Raw genomic sequence first — 18843 nt, 5'->3', positions numbered from 1 at the left:
GGGAAATGTTCAGAAGATTTTAGAATGTTTAGAATATTTATTACCTGAGTAGTAGGATGTAAAATAGACTGAAGAGGGGAGAGATTGGAAGCAGGGAGATCAGTGAGGAAGCTGATTCAACAGTCCAGTTGGGACTGAATATGTCCTTGAATTTGTGTTGTGGCCATAAACATAGACAGAAAAGGGGCATAGTCATGAAAATTGTGGTGAAAATAAGAGTCAACAGTGACAGCAAGGTCATGAGCTTCCAGGATTGGAAGCTCACAGGACTGGAAGCTTCCAGGATTGGAGCTCACAAACATATGTTATTTCCCATTTATAAAATTGCTTAGTTATACTTATCTCATTTCTATTTATTCCCTCTCTTGAACCAATTGTTTATTTGGCGATTTGTATCTGCTAGCTCTCCCTTTAGATTGCAAGCTCCTTAAGGGCAGGCATCATGAATTTTACTTCCATGGTATGTTCCCAAACATATATAACACAGCTCTACGCAGTGGATGTGCTCAATAAATGCTGCTGCTATTTCGTGGCATAAGCCGGGGAGCCAGGGGACCGGGGTTCTCATCCCAGGTCCACCAGTTCCTCACTGTGTGACTTTGGGCAAGTCACAACTTTTCTGTGCCTCGGGCTTCCTCATCTATAAAATAGGAATGAAGTTACCTGTTCTCCCTCCTGAGACTGTGAGCCCCCTGTTTAGACAGGGATTGTCTCTGACCAGATTAACTTGTATGTACCCCAGCACTTAGTATATTGTAAGCGTGTATCAAATAACACAGTTTTTACTATGAACATGCATATTTCATTGAATCGTACTGAATGGTCTCTCTGTGAGCTCCTGGAATTTGTGACAGGTTTTTGGAAGCACCATGGGATGCAGCTTGTGCAAGGCTCAGAAGAAGGAGAGTTGTAGAGAACCCAAAGCGGAAGATAAAATATCATGTATGAGAGCTCTCACTCCTCTCAGTTGACCTTCTCAAAGCAGGCTACACCTGTACAGGTCTTTGCTAAAAGAACAAAATGTATTTCAAGTAAAGACTAAAAAAAAATAAAACAAAAATAAACAAGAACCTAAGCCTCTGCAATGAGTCCAAGTCCTCTTTCAAAAGACCTTTCTGGAACAATACATCTTTATATTCTTAAACATCTTGAGGAAGACTCTCAAGGACAACTACCTGTTTCGAGTTCTGCCACAGCAAAGTACAAACAATAAGAAAAGGGTGCTCCCAGGACTTTTTAGGGTAAGAACTCCTTAAAAATGCGGGTGATCTTTTGTGAGCCTGTTGTGGGCAGGGATTGTCTCTATTTGTTGCTGAATTGTACTCCCCAAGCGCTTAGTCCAGTGCTGTGCACACAGTAAGCGCTCAATCACCATCAATCATCAATCGTATTTATTGAGGGCTTACTGTGTGCAGAGCACTGTACTACGCGCTTAAATACGCTTGATAAATAAATATATACGATTGAATGAATGATTTTAAAAGTGAACAGGAAAATAGGCCACAAGACATATGAAAATATGACGATCTGAGCTAAAGCTCTTCTACAACAGCTGGGTAAATAAACGGTGCGTAACAAATAAGGGAGGGAAATTATAATGAAGCAAAAAGAGAGGAATATTAAGGGTGAATGAATCGATATTCTATAGTTCTACTACTGTTCTAGGCAGGGGAATGGCAGAGATAAGGATCTTCATGTGTTTTGGGTAGCTAACACTCTTCCTCACTGGGCAGTCATACCCACAGTGGTTCGAAAAACCACTCTAATGCAGTCGGGCCTTACGCCAGGTCTTCCTGACAAATCAACTCTCCCCTTGCCAGCTGCTGCCAAAGTAGTGCAAGAAGGCAGTGGGCAGGAACGGAGTGAGTATACCAGGTAATACCATATGCAGGGACAGCCCACACCCATGTGAAAATGGCACCAAAATGGTGTGTAACATAACTTCAAGCTAGCGTGGAGAATAGCATGGGACCCTGACATGCAGATCCTCTTGCCTAGCCCCTGGCGTAGTGGTCCAGCTAAGGAGAAGCAATCACAAAGGTCCAGATCTGGGGATGGTTAAAGGGAGAGTGACTAACAGTCACCTTCCTCTCTATCACCACTGTAGAGTAGCAGCATGGAGTGGTAGTTAGAGCACGGGATTGGGAGTCAGAGGCCATGGGTTCTAATCCAGAACTGCCACTTGTCTGCTGTGTGACCTTAGGCAAGTCACTTCACTTCTTTGGGCCTCAGTTCCCTCATCTGCAAAATGGGGATTGAGACTGTGAGCCCCACGTGGGACAGGGACTGTGTCCAACCCGATTTGCTTGTACCCACCCCAGTGTTTAGTACAGTGCCTGGAACATAGTAAGTGCTTAACAAATACCACCATCATAGCTTCCGTACAGGCCCTTAATGCTGTTTTCCAGGCTTGGCAAAACATGTGTACTCAATGTAGATAAGGATCCAGAAGCGATAGATCTAGTAAGAAAATAACTCTTAAAAGAATGGCCACCCCATGCCAAAGGGCTTGAGTTCATTTCATCATCCTCATTTAGGGAAGACTGACCCTTTATGTGAAAGCCTAAGGGAGAGTCAGATAAAAGACAAAAAAAAACCCATCTTTTTTCCTAGCTTGATTTTCCCACCCACCACCCTGGAAGTGTTTTTACCTCAAAGTTGGAGCTGCAGCGTCACGACAAAAATGTTCATTGCAAAGGAGCAGAGACATGATATTTCAGAAGTTTGAATGTCATTTTACCTTATTTTCTTCTAGAAATTTTAATTTGATAGAAACATCGTTGCGCATTTTATCATATTTTTCCTTATGGGCCTGGAACAGATGTTGTGACTGCTCAATCTTTGGCAGAGTGTTTGCATCACGGGGTCCGAGATTCAATTCCTCTAGGTCTGTGCGGTACGCATCATATTCAATCCTGGCAAAAACAGAGTTCATTCAACTCATTTAATTGTATTTACTGCGCGCTTACTGTGTGCAGAGCATTGTACTACGCGCTTGGGAGAGTGCAATATAAAAATAAACAGACACATTCCCTGCCCACAACGAGCTTACAGTCTAGAGGAGGAGATGGACATTAATACAAATAAATTACATATATATATATATATATATATATATGTATGTAAGTATTGTGAGGCTGGGAGGGGGGATGAATAAAGGGAGCACGTCAGGGTGAAACAGAAGGGAGTGGGAGAAGAGGAAAGGAGGGCTTAGGCAAGGTCTCTTGGAGGATATGTGCCTTCGGTAAGACTTTGAAGAGGGGGAGAGTAACTGTCTGTCAGATTTGAGGAGGGAGGGCGTTCCAAGCCAGAGGCAGGACGAGGTAGGCGGTGAGATAGACGAGATCGAGTTATAGTGAGAAAGTTAGTATTAGAGGAGTGAAGTGTGCAAGCTTGGTTGTAGTAGGAGTAGTGAGGTGAGGTAGGAGGGGACAAGGTGATGGAGTGCTTTAAAGCCGATGGTGAGCAGTTTTTGACAAAGAGATGGATGGGCAACAACTGGAGTTTCTTGAGGAGTGGGGAAACATGTCCTGAACGTTTCTATAGAAAAATGAACCAGACAGCAGAGTGAAGTATGGACTGGAATGGAGAGACAGGACACTGGGAGATCAGGAAGGAGACTGATACAATCATCAAGATGGGATAGGATAAGTGATTGTATTATCATTGTAGCAGTTTGGATGGAGGAAAGGTGGATTTTAGTGATGTTGTGAAGGTGGAATTAACAGGATTTAGTGATGTACTGAATATGTGGGTTGAATGAGAGAGGAGTCAAGGATAACACGAAACTTATGGGCTTGTGAGACAGGAAGGATAGTGGTGCCGTTTACACTGAAGGGAAAGTCAGGGGGAGGACAGGGTTTGGATGGGAAGATGAATTCTCTTTTGGATATGTTATGCTTGGGTTGACGGGAGGACATTTAAGTAGAGATGTCTTGAAGGCAGGAGGAAAAGCGAGACTGCAGAGAGGGAGAGAGATCAGGGCTAGAGATGTAGATTTGGGTATCATCCACATAGAGGTGATAGTTGAAGCCATGGGAGCGAATGAGTTCTCTAAGGGAGAAGATGCAGATGGAGAACAGAAGGGGCCCCAGAACAATGCTAAGGGACACCCACACAAAGGGGGTGGGAGGCAGAGGAGGAGCCTGCAAAATTGACTGAGAATGAACAGCCGGAGAGACAGGCCGGAGAACAGAGGAGAATCAGGAGAGGACAGTGTCAGTGAAGCTGAGGTGGGATAATGTTTCCAGAAGAAGAGGGTGGTCAACTGCCACTGAGAGATCGAGGAGGATTAGGATGGAGTACAGGCCTTTTTTTTGGCAAGAACTAGATCACTGGTGACCTTTGGGAGGGAGGTTTCTGTGGAGTAAGGGGACAGAAGAGCTTTACCACACATAAACTGGATGCAACATGTTTATCAGACAGATGGGAGCAGCAGACATTGACACAGTACTAGCATATATTTTGGAGAGTAATTTCTCTAAAAATGTTACATTATTGTATGAGCTAGAACACAGGAATAGAGAGATACCACTAGTGGGTCAGACCAATAGTCCATCCAGCCTAGTTCTGTCTCTGACAATGTCGCCAGGATGTTTGGAAGAACAGTGTGACAGCTTCTTTCTTTCATATCCGTCTTAATGGCTTTGGGGGACTCGATCCCTAACTTTCCCCTCCAGCAGCTCATATGGACCTCTCACCAAGAAATTTATTCAAACCCTGACTGAACCTACTGATGCATTTGGCCTGAACAACTTCCTGTGTCTAAGAAATTCCATAAGCCTGCTCCCCTCTGAAAGAGAAGTGTTCAGTGGATTACAGCTGGTGTCAAGTCTGAAATACCAATATTCCATTTCTCAAAGTCAGCCTGCCATCTCACACTGCAGGACTTACTGGTTTGCTGAAAATTTTAAATTGAGTACATAATACTACACCAAAAGCTACAGAAAGGAGATTTATTTCAGAGCAGCCAGAATACTTACTTCATGGGAGGCATCGGAGAAAACTGACCCCTCAAATAGGTTTTAATCTTGTCCCAGGAAAGACCACTGGAAAAATGCCAGAGAATGCTATGGACACTGCCAAACTAAGAGAGCCCCTCCTCAAAAATCTCCAGTGGTTGCCTATTAACCTTTGCATGAAGCAAAAGCTTCTCACTATTGGCTTCAAAGCTCTCCATCAACTTGCCCCCTCCTACCTCACCTCCCTTTTCTCCTTCTCCAGCCCAGCCCACACACTCCGCATCTCTGCCGCTAACCCCCTCACTGTGCCTCGTTCTTGCTTTTCCCACCGTTGACCCCCGGCCCATGTCCTCCGCCTGGCCTGGAATGCCCTCCCTCCTCACATCCACCCAACTAGCTCTCTTCCTCCTCTCTTCAAAACCCTACTGAGAGCTCACCTCCTCCAAAAGGCCTTCCCATTCATTCAATCGTATTTATTGAGTGCTTACTGCGTGCAGAGCACTGTACTAAGCGCTTACAGACTAAGCCCCGCTTTTCCTCTGCTCCTCCTCCCCTCCCCATCGCCCCTACTCCCTCCCTCTGCTCTACCCCCTTCCCCGCCCCACAGCACTTGTGTATATTTGTACATATTTATTACTCTATTAATTTTATCAATGATGTGCCTATACCTATAATTCTATTTATCTATTTTGATGCTATTGATGCCTGAACAGTGCTTCGCATATAGTATGCACTTAACAAATGCTAGTATTAATTACTAATTACTTGTTTTGTTGTCTGTCTCCCCCTTCTAGACTTTGAACCTGTTGTTGAAATACCAATATTCCATTTCTCAAAGTCAGCCTGCCATCTCATACGGCAGGACTTACTGGTTTGCTGAAACTTTTAAATTGAGTACATAATACTACACCAAAAGCTATAGAAAGGAGATTTATTTTAGAGCAGCCAGAATATTTACTTCATGGGAGGCATCAGAGAAAACTGACCCCTCAAATAGGTTTTAATCTTGTCCCAGGAAAGACCACTGGAAAAATGCCAGAGAATGCTATGGACACTGCCAAATTAAGAGACCCCCCTCCTCAAAAAAATCTATTATTAATAACTAACAGTATTATCAGTAATAATTAATTATTAATATCAATCATATTAATAATGTCGTTTAATATTATTAATAATCAATTGGTACTAACTATTAATCATTAACACGGCATTAATACTATCATATTATATTAATATATTAATTGTATTATTAATAATTATTAATAATATCAATATTGTTATTATTAATTACTAATTGTTTTGTTGTCTGTCTCCCCCTTCTAGACTTTGAGCCTGTTGTTGGGTAGGAACTGTCTCTGTTGCCAAATTGTACTTTACAAGTGCTTAGTACAGTGCTCTGCACACAGTAAGTGCTCAATAAATACGACTGAATGAATGAATGAATGAAGAGACCAGTTCTTTCTGGGATGCCCACTAACTAAAGCAGCTACTGGTAAAGTCATCACCCATTATAAACCTGAACTGGGAGAAGAGACAGTGACCATTCAATATTGGCTCCAAAATTGATAACAGTCTCTAAAATCAATCAACAAATATTTAATATTAATGGTAGTATTTGCTCTGCACTTACTCTGTGCACACACTGTACTAAGCAGTGGGGTAGATACAAGATAATGAGGCCGGACAGTCTCTGTCCCACATGGGGTTCTCTAAGTAGGAAGGACAATGGGCCTGGGGGTCAGAAGGACCTGGGTTCTAATCCTGGCTCTGCCACTTGCCTGCTGTGTGGCCTTGGGCAAATCAATTCATTTCTCTGAGCCTCAGTTACCTCATCTGTAAAATGGGGATAAGGACTGTGAGCCCCAGGTGGGACAGGAACTATGTCCAACCCAATTTGCCTGTATCCAGCACAGTGCTTCACAGTAAAGTCCCTGACATAGTAAACACTTAAATACCACAGCTATTATTATTATTTTTATTAGATGCTGAATACCCTTTTTCCAGAAGAGGAAGCTGAGGCCCGGAGAAGTTAACTGACTTGCCCAAGGGAACACACTTGGTGTTGGATTAGAACCCAGATCCTTTAACTCCCCGGCCCGTGCTCTTTCCACTAAGCCATGCTGTGTTTTGTTTTGTTTTTTATAATGGCATTTATTAAGCGCTTGCTATGTTTCTTATTAAGCAAACTCAGGCAAATCCTGGATTTCCACCTGATGCTTGGGATACTTACTAAAAAATACAAAGAAATCTGGCCTTTGGAGAATATATGACTTTTCCTTTAACAGGGGAGATGAGACCAAACATAAATATGTTTGACAACTGAAAATGACCCGATTCTTTCCTTTGTCCTTTATCAGGATTGCAGCTCTCTGCCACATCGATGTCATAGTCTCTCAGTCAAAAGGTAGTGACATTTTCTACTTCATTTCTACTTCTTTGTCTACTGATGATGTCTCCCATTGTAAATGATGGATGTGCCATAGTCCAGTCAAGAGTTTGAGACCGAGAATCTGCATAAAGGATCTGATTATAATTCTAGTGCCACTTTTTGTCCCCCTCCGGTCAGGCATGCATGTTCCTGTTGAAGCAGTGAGACCAGTCAGAGGTATTTGGCCAAGGGTTTATCAAGTTTATCAATTGCCCATATCACCATGTTGACCTTGCAAAAGGTCAAAGGCCTTTCACATCACTTCTTGTTTATACACTTCCAGCACACTGCTCTGGATGATTCGTAAACACTTAGGAAGATGCTTATAACTGGTTGAGTAGGAAAGTTTTCCTACAGAACCCAGAGCATAGTCTAAGACGAGTTTTTAGTTCTATCATTGCGTTTTTGAGTGCGGTTGTCTCCAATAGATTGAGCAAAACAGGTCAGGTATACACCAATCAATGCATTTATTGAATGCTTACTGTGCAGAATACTGTATTAAGCATTTGGGAGAGTGTAAAATACAAGAGAGTTGGTAGACACCATCCTTGCCTAGAATGAGTTTACAGCCGAGGTGGGGAGACAGACACTGAAACAAATTACAGACAGAGGAAATGGAAGAGTTTAAGAATATGTACATAAGTGTGCTGGGGTGAATAGCAAGTGCTTAAGGGGTACAGATCCAAGTGCAAAGGCAACATTGGAAGGGAAGGTGAATAAGGGAAATGGGGGCTTAGAGAAGGCATCTTGGGAGGGGATACGATTTTAGGAGGGCTTTCAAGGCAGAGAACGTGGTGACTTGTCAAGGGAGTTCAGGGTCAGAGGAGGATGTGGGCAAGGGGTTGGCAGCAAGACAGATGGGATCAAAGTACACTGAGTAGGTTGGTGTTAGAGGAGCAAAGTATGCGAGCTGGGTTGTAAGTGATGTGCAAGTTGAGGTAGGACAGGAAGAGCTAACTGAGCACTTTAAATCAATCAGTGGTATTTACTGAGTACTTACTGTGTGCAGGGCACTGTACTAAGCCCTTGGGATACTACAACAGAGGGAAGCAGACACCTTCCCTATGGAAAAGAGTTTTTGTTTGATGTGGAGGTGGATGGGCGATCACTGGAGGTTTTGGAGTGGGGAGGCATGGGCTGAAAGGTTTTTTAGAAAAATGATCTGGATGGAGAGAGACAGGAGGCAGGGAGGGCAAAAAGAATCAATCAATCATATTTACTGACCATATGCAGAGCACTGAACTACATGCTTGGGAGAATACAACACAACAGAATTGGCAGACGCGTTCCCTGCCCATAATGAGCTCACAGTTTAGAGGGATATTATTATTATGGTACGTAAGGGCTTACTATGTGCCAAGTACTGGGGTAGATACAAGTAAATCTGGTTAGACACAGTCCCCATTCCACATGGGGCTCACACACTTAATTCTCATTTTACAGATGAGGTAGCTGAGGCACAGAAGTGAAGTGAGTTTCCCAAGGTCACAGAGCAAACATGTGGCGGAGCTGGGATTAGAACCCAGGTCCTTCTGACTCCCAGGTGTGTGTTCTATCTACTAAGCCACGCTGTTTGATAAGTCTTGGATCAGTATGGTAGCAGTATGGATGGAAGGGAAAAGGGTGGATTCTAGCGATGTTGTGAAGGTAGAACAGGCAGGATTTGGTGACAGACTATGTGGGTTGAGTGCGAGTGAGCCCGTTGTTGGGTAGGGACCGTCTCTATATTTTGCCGATTTGTACTTCCCAAGCACTTAGTGCAGTGCTCTGCACACAGTAAGTGCTCAATAAATACGACTGAATGAATGAATGAGAGAGGAAGCATATAGGAAAATTTTGAATCCTAAATTCAAGCAATTTTTAGAATTACTGGGAATGCTAGAGAACAGCAGCAGTGAAAAAGGCAAACTGAGATGCAATTAAGAGTCAAGGTAGGTCTTTTACAGCAAAGACAATATGCCAACTGTGAAACAAAGTAGAGCTACAAACTACAACAGTTTCAACTAAAAGTGGTAAAGACAACTGACAAGGTATTAGTCCTTTCAACTAGACCCACATGGAGACCTCAATATCAGCTTTGCTGTTTGAAAAAATAAAGATAGCTATTCACCAGCTTGAAGAAACACATGAATGTTATGAGGTTATCTCTGTTTATAACTAAACAGAATTAAAGAAATCCCAAGTTTATTATGTCTTTGTTGATTAGATCACTGCTACATAAATCTTTGGCAAATCCCTCTGAATTTACCATTTGCCTTCTTTCAGTTTTAAGCAAATTAAACTAATCCTAGAAACTCGGAATTTTAGTAATGTTCCCACACTCTTTAATTTTGCACAATCACTTCACATCTTTTAAATCTCAGCAAGACAAGGCTGGAAGCAACAAGCTTTGAATCTTATTCCCAGTAGTTTTAAGGAACTCTGCATGGTCTAGCCTCTTTTTTTCCCCAATAAGTACTATCCTCTTTTCTAGGAAAAAAAAAAGGCAAGAATTTATTTTTAAAAAAATTAGTATTCTCTGATCTTACAATCTAAGGAGACTACACATTAGGAGCCCTAATACAATGTCCGTGTTAAAACTAGGTTGCTCGTATCTTCCCTGCTTATACCCTCTAATGATAAAAGGTACAGTCCCTCTCAATTGAGTTGTGTTCATCTCACTCCCTTTTATTCCAAGGCAAAGTAGGGCCCCACTGCTCCTTTGAACTTTTTCTCCCTTCGAGCACAAGAACGCATAACCCTTCAAGTTTTGAGCTCAAACACATGGGCTATATTAAGTGCTTTCAGGGCGATGTGTAAATACATGAAAAACAATCAATGCTTTGAACACTTGGGAGAGTTTATTTAAAAGATATGATAGCAGCACGAATTTTCATGGTTTGGCATGCCCCTAAACCAGGATACCAGCACAATAATTACCAACCTGAATGATGCTGATTATTCAGGACCATTTCCCCCAAGAAGGTAACTTTTCTACGCTTCCAATTCGCTTCCTATAAAATGGGGATAATCCCCCCCCTCAAATTCCAACCTTACTTCAAAGGGACATGAAACTGAATGAAAATGTTTGCCAAGTGATTTATCCAAGGTCACACAGGTGCTAATTATTGGAATGAGGGCTGAATTTTCATCTCCTGGCTCCCAGTCCCAGCCTCCTTCCATTACCCACTGCCTCTGTGAACCCTACTTAGGGGGAGGAAAAAAAATATCCAAAGGCAATAAATGGAGGTAGCACTCAACAAAATGACCCCACAGATGAAAGGCTAGAGAGGCTGAGGGACATGGCTTCGTCCATTTCGTCTGATGCGTTGTTTTAAGGGAAAAACAAAATCTCACTCATTTGCATTCAGATGGATTTCTATACTGAGGAAATTTTGGAATGAGTAACTTGAGGGTCCATACCTTTTCCCCTCTGGGGATTTAGGGATGTCACCAGCTACACTGATTAGTGACCTACAGGTATCTACTCTTGGATGAGAGGGCAATAGGATTCCAAAGGATTTACAATCCTGTCACAGAATCTTTTCCGCAGAAAAGACTTCAACTAGGCCTACAGTTCAGAAGGAGCAAGAAAGTTAGACAAAAAAAAATTCACATCAATTTGCTTTGGTCATCCTTCTCAGAGACTTGGAATGTGATTAGAACAAGTGTGAAATTTGCCTCTTGATAATTACATCAGGATCTCACTAGACCTAGTCAAAACAGCGAGAAGCAGCGTGGCTTAGTGGAAGGAGCACGGGCTTGGGAGTCAGAGGTACTGGGTTCTAATCCTGATCTAGCACTTGTCAGCTGTGTGACTTTGGGTGAGTCATTTTGCTTCTCTGTGCCTCAGTTAACTCATCTGTAAAATGGGGATTAAGACTGTGAGCCCCATGTGGGACAATCTGATTACCTTATATCTACCCCAGCACTTGGAACAGTGCTTGGAACATAGTAAGAGCTTAACAAATACCATTAAAAACAACAACAACAACAACAAAAGACCACATGCATTCTGATGAACTGGGTGCATTTTTTCCAGTAGCAGTCAGTAGGAGTGTGGGAAAAAAGGAGGGGTACCAAAGGAGGATAATTTAAGGGTACAAACTGCAGAGAGGACTTTCTACTTCTTCTTTTCCTCTATGACCACCACTTGGCCATCATCATTTTTAGACAGCCAAGCTGTAATAGCAGTTGTAGCTTAGAGGTTGACACCTCCTCCTCTACTGGCCTGAACTGGCCAGAAAATCCTCACCACTACATTTCCCACCATAGCAAAGGGCTTCCCAGCAACCAGAACTGAGACGCCTCAAATTCCAGCCCTTCCCGTGGCAACCTGAATACACCTATCTCTCCATTAACACCAATTTTCAAAGTAAAATGGAATTCTGCTCAACTGGAAGGCCTGACCTATCAGATGAAAACCACTTTTCACGCAGAAGGCCCTCCATAAATACAGATAATTGTCTGAATATTTCCAACAGCTGGAAGAACTTGAGAAAAGGAAAGTTTGGGGAAACACATGAAACTATGATGTAAGTTTTTTTTAGGACGTAGCAACCCCCTAAACTGATTATTTAAAATGGTACAGCTATATGAAATACACAACTGTACAAACTGTCTGCACTCAACTACCTCACAATGAAGATCACTGCTACCCATTCATAACAAGAAAATAATACTTTAACTTTTAAAAGGCTACTAATGCAGCTCAATTATCATATACACAGATTTATGCCCTTTAGGTTTGGAGGGGGGAATGGGGGGGTGGGGTTCGGTTCAGCCTTTCAATTCTAAGACTGGTTGGTGTCAATACTGGTTGGCTGGTGGATGGCTTATGTAAAATGAACCGATAGCCTTAGTTCTAGGGCAGGTGGCCACATCTAACAACACTTAACCACAATTGATCCCCTTGTTGGCAGTCCCTGAAGAGAAGGAAACTACTGAATGGGCAGTTATTGAGACTTGTTATTCCCTGAACTCCAGAGGGCCTAGGAATATTCACATACAATACATAATAGACAACACCCAAGGCCAGTCAACCAATTGGTCACATTGCCACTTTTGGTCTGGATCAAACAGATGACCCTTGGCCCAAAAGCCAGCAAGTTCTGACTTTTACAGAGAAGCAAAGTCTATCAGTACAGAACTTTAAACCTTGAGATTCTCTTAGACTGTTGGTCTCCAGTGTTTCAACTTCACGGAGTGCCTCCACCCGTTAATGGTTGGGCTAGCTCACAAGACAAAAGGCCATGTGCCAGACTAGATAGTCACACCCCAAACTACAGGATAAGAGAGTCACATTTTAACCAAAGTTAAAACAAATACCATTTACATAATTAGGTTCATTCAATTATTCATTCAATCATATTAATCGATCCCCGTGTGCAAAGCAGAAGCGCTTGGGAGAGTGCAATACAACAATAAACAGACATATTCACTTCCCACAATGAACTCACAGTCTAGAGGGATATAGAAGGTTTATTTTAATTTAGTTTAAATAACTATGAGGCCCATTAGTCAAGAACAGCATGAAGCAGGGACAGGTTGGTGTGAAAAACTGAACTGATATTGCATGTGCTGGACTCATGCAACTAGAGGTTTTAGCAGAGCCAACAGAGGAAAGCCCAGGTTCAATCGATCAATCAGGGTTATTTACTAAACAGCTACTGTGTACAGAGCCCTGTATTAAGCGCTTAAGAAGAGTACAATGAAATCAGTAGACACGATCCCTGACCTCAAAGAGCTTACAATCTAGACGGGTAGACCAGCACTAAAATAAATTACAGATAGGAGTAATTAATAGAGCATATAAAACGTATAAAATGTACAATGTAGAGCATATAGGTTCTACAGGGGTTGTAAAAATTTAAGTCCTTAGGTGGCATGAATGGGCTGATTGGGGAGTTGGGGGACAAAAGGTGTGGAAATTAGAAATGAATTTCTAGGTCACCTAAAGGATATGTAATTTCAGAAGGACTTTGAAGATAAGGAGAGAAGTGTTGGGTTGGATATGAACTGGGAGGAGTCCCAGGCAGGAGGCAGGACATGAGCAAGAGGTCAGGAGTGCGAGAGATGAAAAAGAGGCACAGTGAGTGGGTCAGCTTAAGAGGAATGAAGTGAGTGATCTGTGTGCAGGGGAAGAAAGGACTGGATATTTGTGAGGGAACAAACTGATTGAAGGCCTTAAAACCAATTACCATGAGTTCCTGCTTGATGCAAGAGGAGTGGATAATCACTAGATGCTTCTGAAGAGTGGAGAGACATTCGCAGAATGTCCTTAAAAAAATGACCTGGGCCACAGAGTGAAGTATGGAAAGGAGAGGGGAGAGGCTAGAGGGAAGGTGATCAGAGAAGAGACAGAGGCAGTACTCAGGCCAGGATATGACAAATGCCTGGCCCAGCAGGGTAGGCATTTGGATGGAGAGGAAGAGGGCACACTCAGGAAATGTGGTGGAGGGGGAAACAACAAGATTTGGTGACACTGAATGTGGGGGTTCAAAGAGAGGGAGGAGTCAGGGATAAACCCAAAGTTACAGGCTTGTGAGATGGGGAGGATAGGGGTGGTGTTAATGCTAATGGAAAACTCTTCCCTCTCTAATCAAGTGTCCATAATGTTTTAAGTAAAGCACCAAACCAGGGGTAAAGAGGACCTCTACCCCCAGGCACTTGGGAATGCATCACCTGGAGCAAGGATAACACTGGAGAGGGAAGGCAACAGCAGCCAAGAACTCTTCTTAAGCTGTCTCAAAACACCCTCCACCCCAGGAGAGGACAGGGAAAAATAAAACTTCCCAGGCCTCCCAAGTCTATAGTTTCATCGTCTCGGGTCCCCCAACTACATAAACTTCCAGGCTTGGAAGTTCATTTGAAGCAGAAGGGTCTAATCCTATTTCACCAGTTCCTACCTCCTATCCCTGCTCAGCAGCATTGAGATATGAGTGAGAACAGTTTTACATGAGAGAAAAAGAAGGTTCCTGAGTTTTGTTTAGTTTCTTAATTCTTGCAGTTATGGACTAAGGGTCTTTATCAACCTCAACTGAAGGTAGTACTTCAGGATGTGACTGGGAGCCTGTGTTAGCATTTTGTATTTTGGAGGAAAATCTGGTATTAGTACAAAACACGGGAGGGAGGGACGGAGGGACGGAGAGATAGAGAGAGAGAGAGAGGAGGGAGGGAGGAAGGAAGGAAGGAAGAAAGAGGAAGGAAGGAAGGAAGGAAGGAAGGAAGGAAGGAAGGAAGAAAGAAAGAAAGAAAGAAAGAAAGAAAGAAAGAAAGAAAGAGGAAGGAAGGAAGGAAGGAAGGAAGAAAGAAAGAAAGAAAGAAAGAAGAAAGAAATGAAGGAAGAAAGGAAGAAAGAAAAAGGAAGGAAGGAAGGAAGGAAGGAAGGAAGGAAGGAAGAAAGAAAGAAAGAAAGAAAGAAAGAAAGAAAGAAAGAAAGAAAGAAAGAAAGAAAGAAAAAGAAAGAAAGAGAAAGAAAGGAAATCCAAAGCCAAGAAATTATTCCAGAGAAAATTATAGGTAGCTTTTTTTGTGGCAGCAGTACTTAAAACACTAAGCGAGATTAAACCAGTTTATCTGCTTTTAAAAATCATGGTAAATTTTATTGATTCATTCAGTAAAGATTTAGTCTCCTGAAAGTTTTGGAAACCATTCAGTTTTTCTCAAAAGAAAAACCATTACTTGTCATACAACAATGGAGAAGCAGCAGAATTAAACTTGTCCCATTATGTTAAGCACATAAGTAATAATAATTCTTAGCATTATAAAGTGTTTTTCATTCAACTTGCTCAGAATGCTTTTCAAACACTAACTCATTAATCCATGGAACTTTCCAGGGAGGTAGGCAGAAAATATCTCCACTTTACAGACAAAGAATCTGGGAGACCAAGAGATTAAGCACCTTGCTCAAGTCAGATGGCAAATCTAACGGTACAGAATGAACCCACTCCTAATTTCTAGTCTACTGCTCTGACCTCTGACCAGCATTTGAGAGATTTTGGCCTTGCCCTTTGTGGATATAGATCGCAAAGGTTTTGAAGCCAATCTGGAGGCACCATGAATACTTCCCATGGACTATTTGAAAAACAGTAATAGAGCAGAGGATGACATTAGTGTCAGGGCTGGCGGCAACATTTCAGTGACCCCAGGCAAAGTGGCATTCACCGCCTCAGCGGGGAGGTAGGAGGAGAGGGTTGTAAAGAGGTGGAATTAGCTCTTTAAATGCAGCCATGTCTCAGACATTACAGTCCCTCCCGACTGAACAGCCCCCACACTGAGCCCGCAATGTTCCAGTAGGTTTCTTGCCCCTCCACACCACGACCAGGCCCTTTTTAGTGCAAGGGTAGAAATGCCAGGTGGGGTCAATGCCAACTCGGTGGGAGCAGGCTTCAGGGGTGAGCTGTGAAAAAAGCTGCTAAATTAAGTGGCCCCTTAAAACTGGTGGCCTTGGGCAACTTCCTCTTTGCCCATCACAAAAGCCAGCCTGGGTTATTAGGACTGCTCTAGTTTAACGGAATGTCCGATTCCCAATTTTCCTCATCGTTGGGTTTGCCATGTTGTTAGAACAATTCAATTTCCAATGCTTCCAACACAGGGACTGCCTAAATTACGGAGAGTTGGCTGCTCGAAAGACAGCATTTGAATTGCCAAACATACACCTACCTGGCACTTTCATATTGCTTCACAGTCATCAATGTATCCTCAATTGTTTTGTTCACCAATGTGTTCACACTGGCAATGAAAAAATTAATAGCCCCAAGAAGAGTTTCTCCATTTTTAGCCAGAAGTTTCTGGGTATCTGCATTGTAGCCAAATTCTTCCTATAACAAAGAAAATGCTTAAGTTACATATCCAACCCAGCTATTCATTAGCAAATATGAGGGGGAAAAAAAAAAATCTAAGCTTATCACTAGTGGGAAAATATTTAATCTGGAAACTTGACTTTAACCTTCAAGGCACCAATTTGTTCCTTCAGTCTTTAAACAAATAGAAAAAAGAATTACTTGACAATTAGCTAAAGAATTATGAAAATAACTCTAAGCCCTATCCCACCGAATGAGTACCAGATATATGTACACAATTAGAAAGTAACAGCTTTGGAGAGTTTCTCTGCTATTTATATTTCATTTTTAATGTACTGTAGTCACAAATTCTTTGGAATGTATATGGATCACCATTTCAACAGTGAAATACAAGCAGATAGTTCTTAGACTCAAATTTAATAGTGAATGGCTTGACCTTGGAACCACAGAGTAGGGAGCAATACTTTTCCTCTGACTGGATCTTATTGAATCCAACTTTTCACTGCAAATTTAAACTGCCTCCATCCAAAGGCTAAAACCAATTATTCTCTTGCATAGATTATTTTGGCTCAGAGAGCAGCATATATGTGTTTGAATAGCTTCAGCAACTAGGCAGTGATCTGACGTATGAATGGGCAAGGCATTAAAATTTCAGTTGGGGAGGTGGGCATCAGTGTCAGAAATTGATAATCTAGTATTGCTAAAGCATGAGACTCATGAAAGATTACCCAGGCCCAGTTTCCTCCCACTCTTTATTCCAATCACCAGCAACAACTCAATATTCACAATCTCTGCTGAAGAAAGAGTGAGAGTGAGAGTGAGAGACAAAGAGAGAGAGAGAGAGAATATGCGTTGAGAGTGGGGAAGGGAAGAAATCAGAAAAAAACTAAACATTCATTTCTGAGATGTCAAAGGAATTCTAAATGGTATTACAAATCAATTTTACAACAGATGACGGCCTGCTAGTCAGCGCCACTCAGCAAATTGGAGTAATTACTAATACTGCATTATCAGCATTTTTCTCCATGGTAATTGGGATTATGTGGTCTCTCAGTTTCCAAGACCTGGCTATTTTCATTTCATGGGCCTGGAAAGCAATCCACAATCTCAGGGCGGCACTCAGGGAAAATGAAAGGAAACCAATAAATTAATTAAAAATTAAACAGAGTTAAATAACAACAACAGCTACTCTATTACTGACTGATCGATTGCTACAAGTTGTGAGTCACATGCCAATGCCTGATTAAATCATCATTTAGGTGGGGTGAAGAAGTAGGAAGGCTTCAGTTTAAAATGTGCCCATTGTATCATAGCATCAAATAAAGATCCTTTTATAACCTGTGCACCAAACCAGTAAAACATGTTACCATGAAACCCTACTAGGGCTCAGTTCCTTTGGCACTGCTTAGGAGACAAAAGCAATCGGTAAATACCAAATAAAATAGATAAAATAGAAAAGGTTCAGTTCAGAAAACAAAAAAAAGTGAAGCTTCCTCCCTTTCCCGACTTTCTAGTTAAGCATACCCTTAACTGTAATTGTCCCAGTAACAGACAATTACATTTGTCACAACCCCTGCCTTCCACAGCTCTTCATAATCCATTTTGAAGTTCCCAAGGCCGGGGGGACACTCAGAAAGGCCCTATCCAATTCAAGACCACCGTTCTTCAGTTGTCAAGATCTACGAAGCAGATTAGAAGGAAAGGAGCAACAGGTTCAACGGCCATGGGGAAAAGATGCTTTGGAATGTGGCAACAAATGCCTATCAGATTGTAACCCATCATCAGAAATTACCTTGGAGCAGATTTGAAGAGGAAACTGACTACACTTTGACAAACAATTCCGGGGAGAGAAAGGTTGCGAAATACAAACTTTTTGGCCTCAGTGAAAAAAACATCTAAGGGAATCTCACCTTCCTCTACAAGAACAGAATTTCAAATTTACAGGTGATAATTGGGAATGATATGCAAAGCTTAATTTTTCACATTAGAGATAGCAGTTAAAAAAAGTAACACTTAGATCATTCAAAAATGGTACTGAATCAACTAGGAGTGTGCCAGAGAGAATGAAATTATTGTCTATTAACTACTGAGAAGAAAAATTTAATCAATCATTTGTATTTACTGAGCACTTACTGTGTGCAGAGCACTATACTAAGTGCTTATGAGAGTACAATATAACAGAGCTGGTAGATACATTCCCTGACCACAATGAATTTACAGTCCGGGGGATTTAAAGGATATTGACCATTCTAAAGTTTCTAAAGAAGCAGCATCAGCTGAGGATAACTTCTCAACATTAAATCCTATAAGGGCTGCTATCTCCCTGTATCTACACCAGTTTTCCCAGTACATGAGCCTCCCCAGAAACCTCTGAAGCAGACATAAAATGCTATGGGGGGCTTCCCTCTAGACTGAAGCTCCCCATCGATTCTGTAAGCTCTTTGTGGGCAGGGAGCGTGTCTATCAACTCTGTTGCATGGCACTTTCCCAGGCGCTTAGTAGAGTGTTCTGCCCATAAATGCTCAATAAATACCACTGATTGATTGATTGACTCTATGTCTAGGGAAACAAACACACAGGACCCTTCTGGGGCTGGAAGGAAATCACCTACCGGAGTCTCAAACAAGTTTATATCTTACCCTTCACACAACTGTAGCCCCAGACATGGAGG

The 18843-nt window shown here is 42.0% G+C and overlaps 1 protein-coding gene across 8 annotated transcripts in view; it reads right to left on the bottom strand.

Annotated features, from left to right (window-relative positions):
- ARFIP1 (ADP ribosylation factor interacting protein 1) overlaps positions 1-18843 on the bottom strand; it is a 121238-nt gene that overhangs the window by 18453 nt on the left and 83942 nt on the right. For all 8 annotated transcript variants that reach the window (XM_038755036.1, XM_038755032.1, XM_038755029.1 and 5 more), the window contains 2 exons: positions 16033-16190; positions 2741-2915 (listed from right to left, as the gene is read on the bottom strand). In XM_038755036.1, coding sequence (XP_038610964.1) covers positions 2741-2915; positions 16033-16190 — 333 coding nt within the window. The remainder of the gene's footprint in view (positions 1-2740; positions 2916-16032; positions 16191-18843) is intronic.

Source organism: Tachyglossus aculeatus, chromosome 12 (assembly GCF_015852505.1).
Source record: "Tachyglossus aculeatus isolate mTacAcu1 chromosome 12, mTacAcu1.pri, whole genome shotgun sequence".
Classification (NCBI taxonomy): Eukaryota; Metazoa; Chordata; class Mammalia; order Monotremata; family Tachyglossidae; genus Tachyglossus; species Tachyglossus aculeatus.
This window is presented reverse-complemented; position numbering and strand designations above follow the sequence as displayed.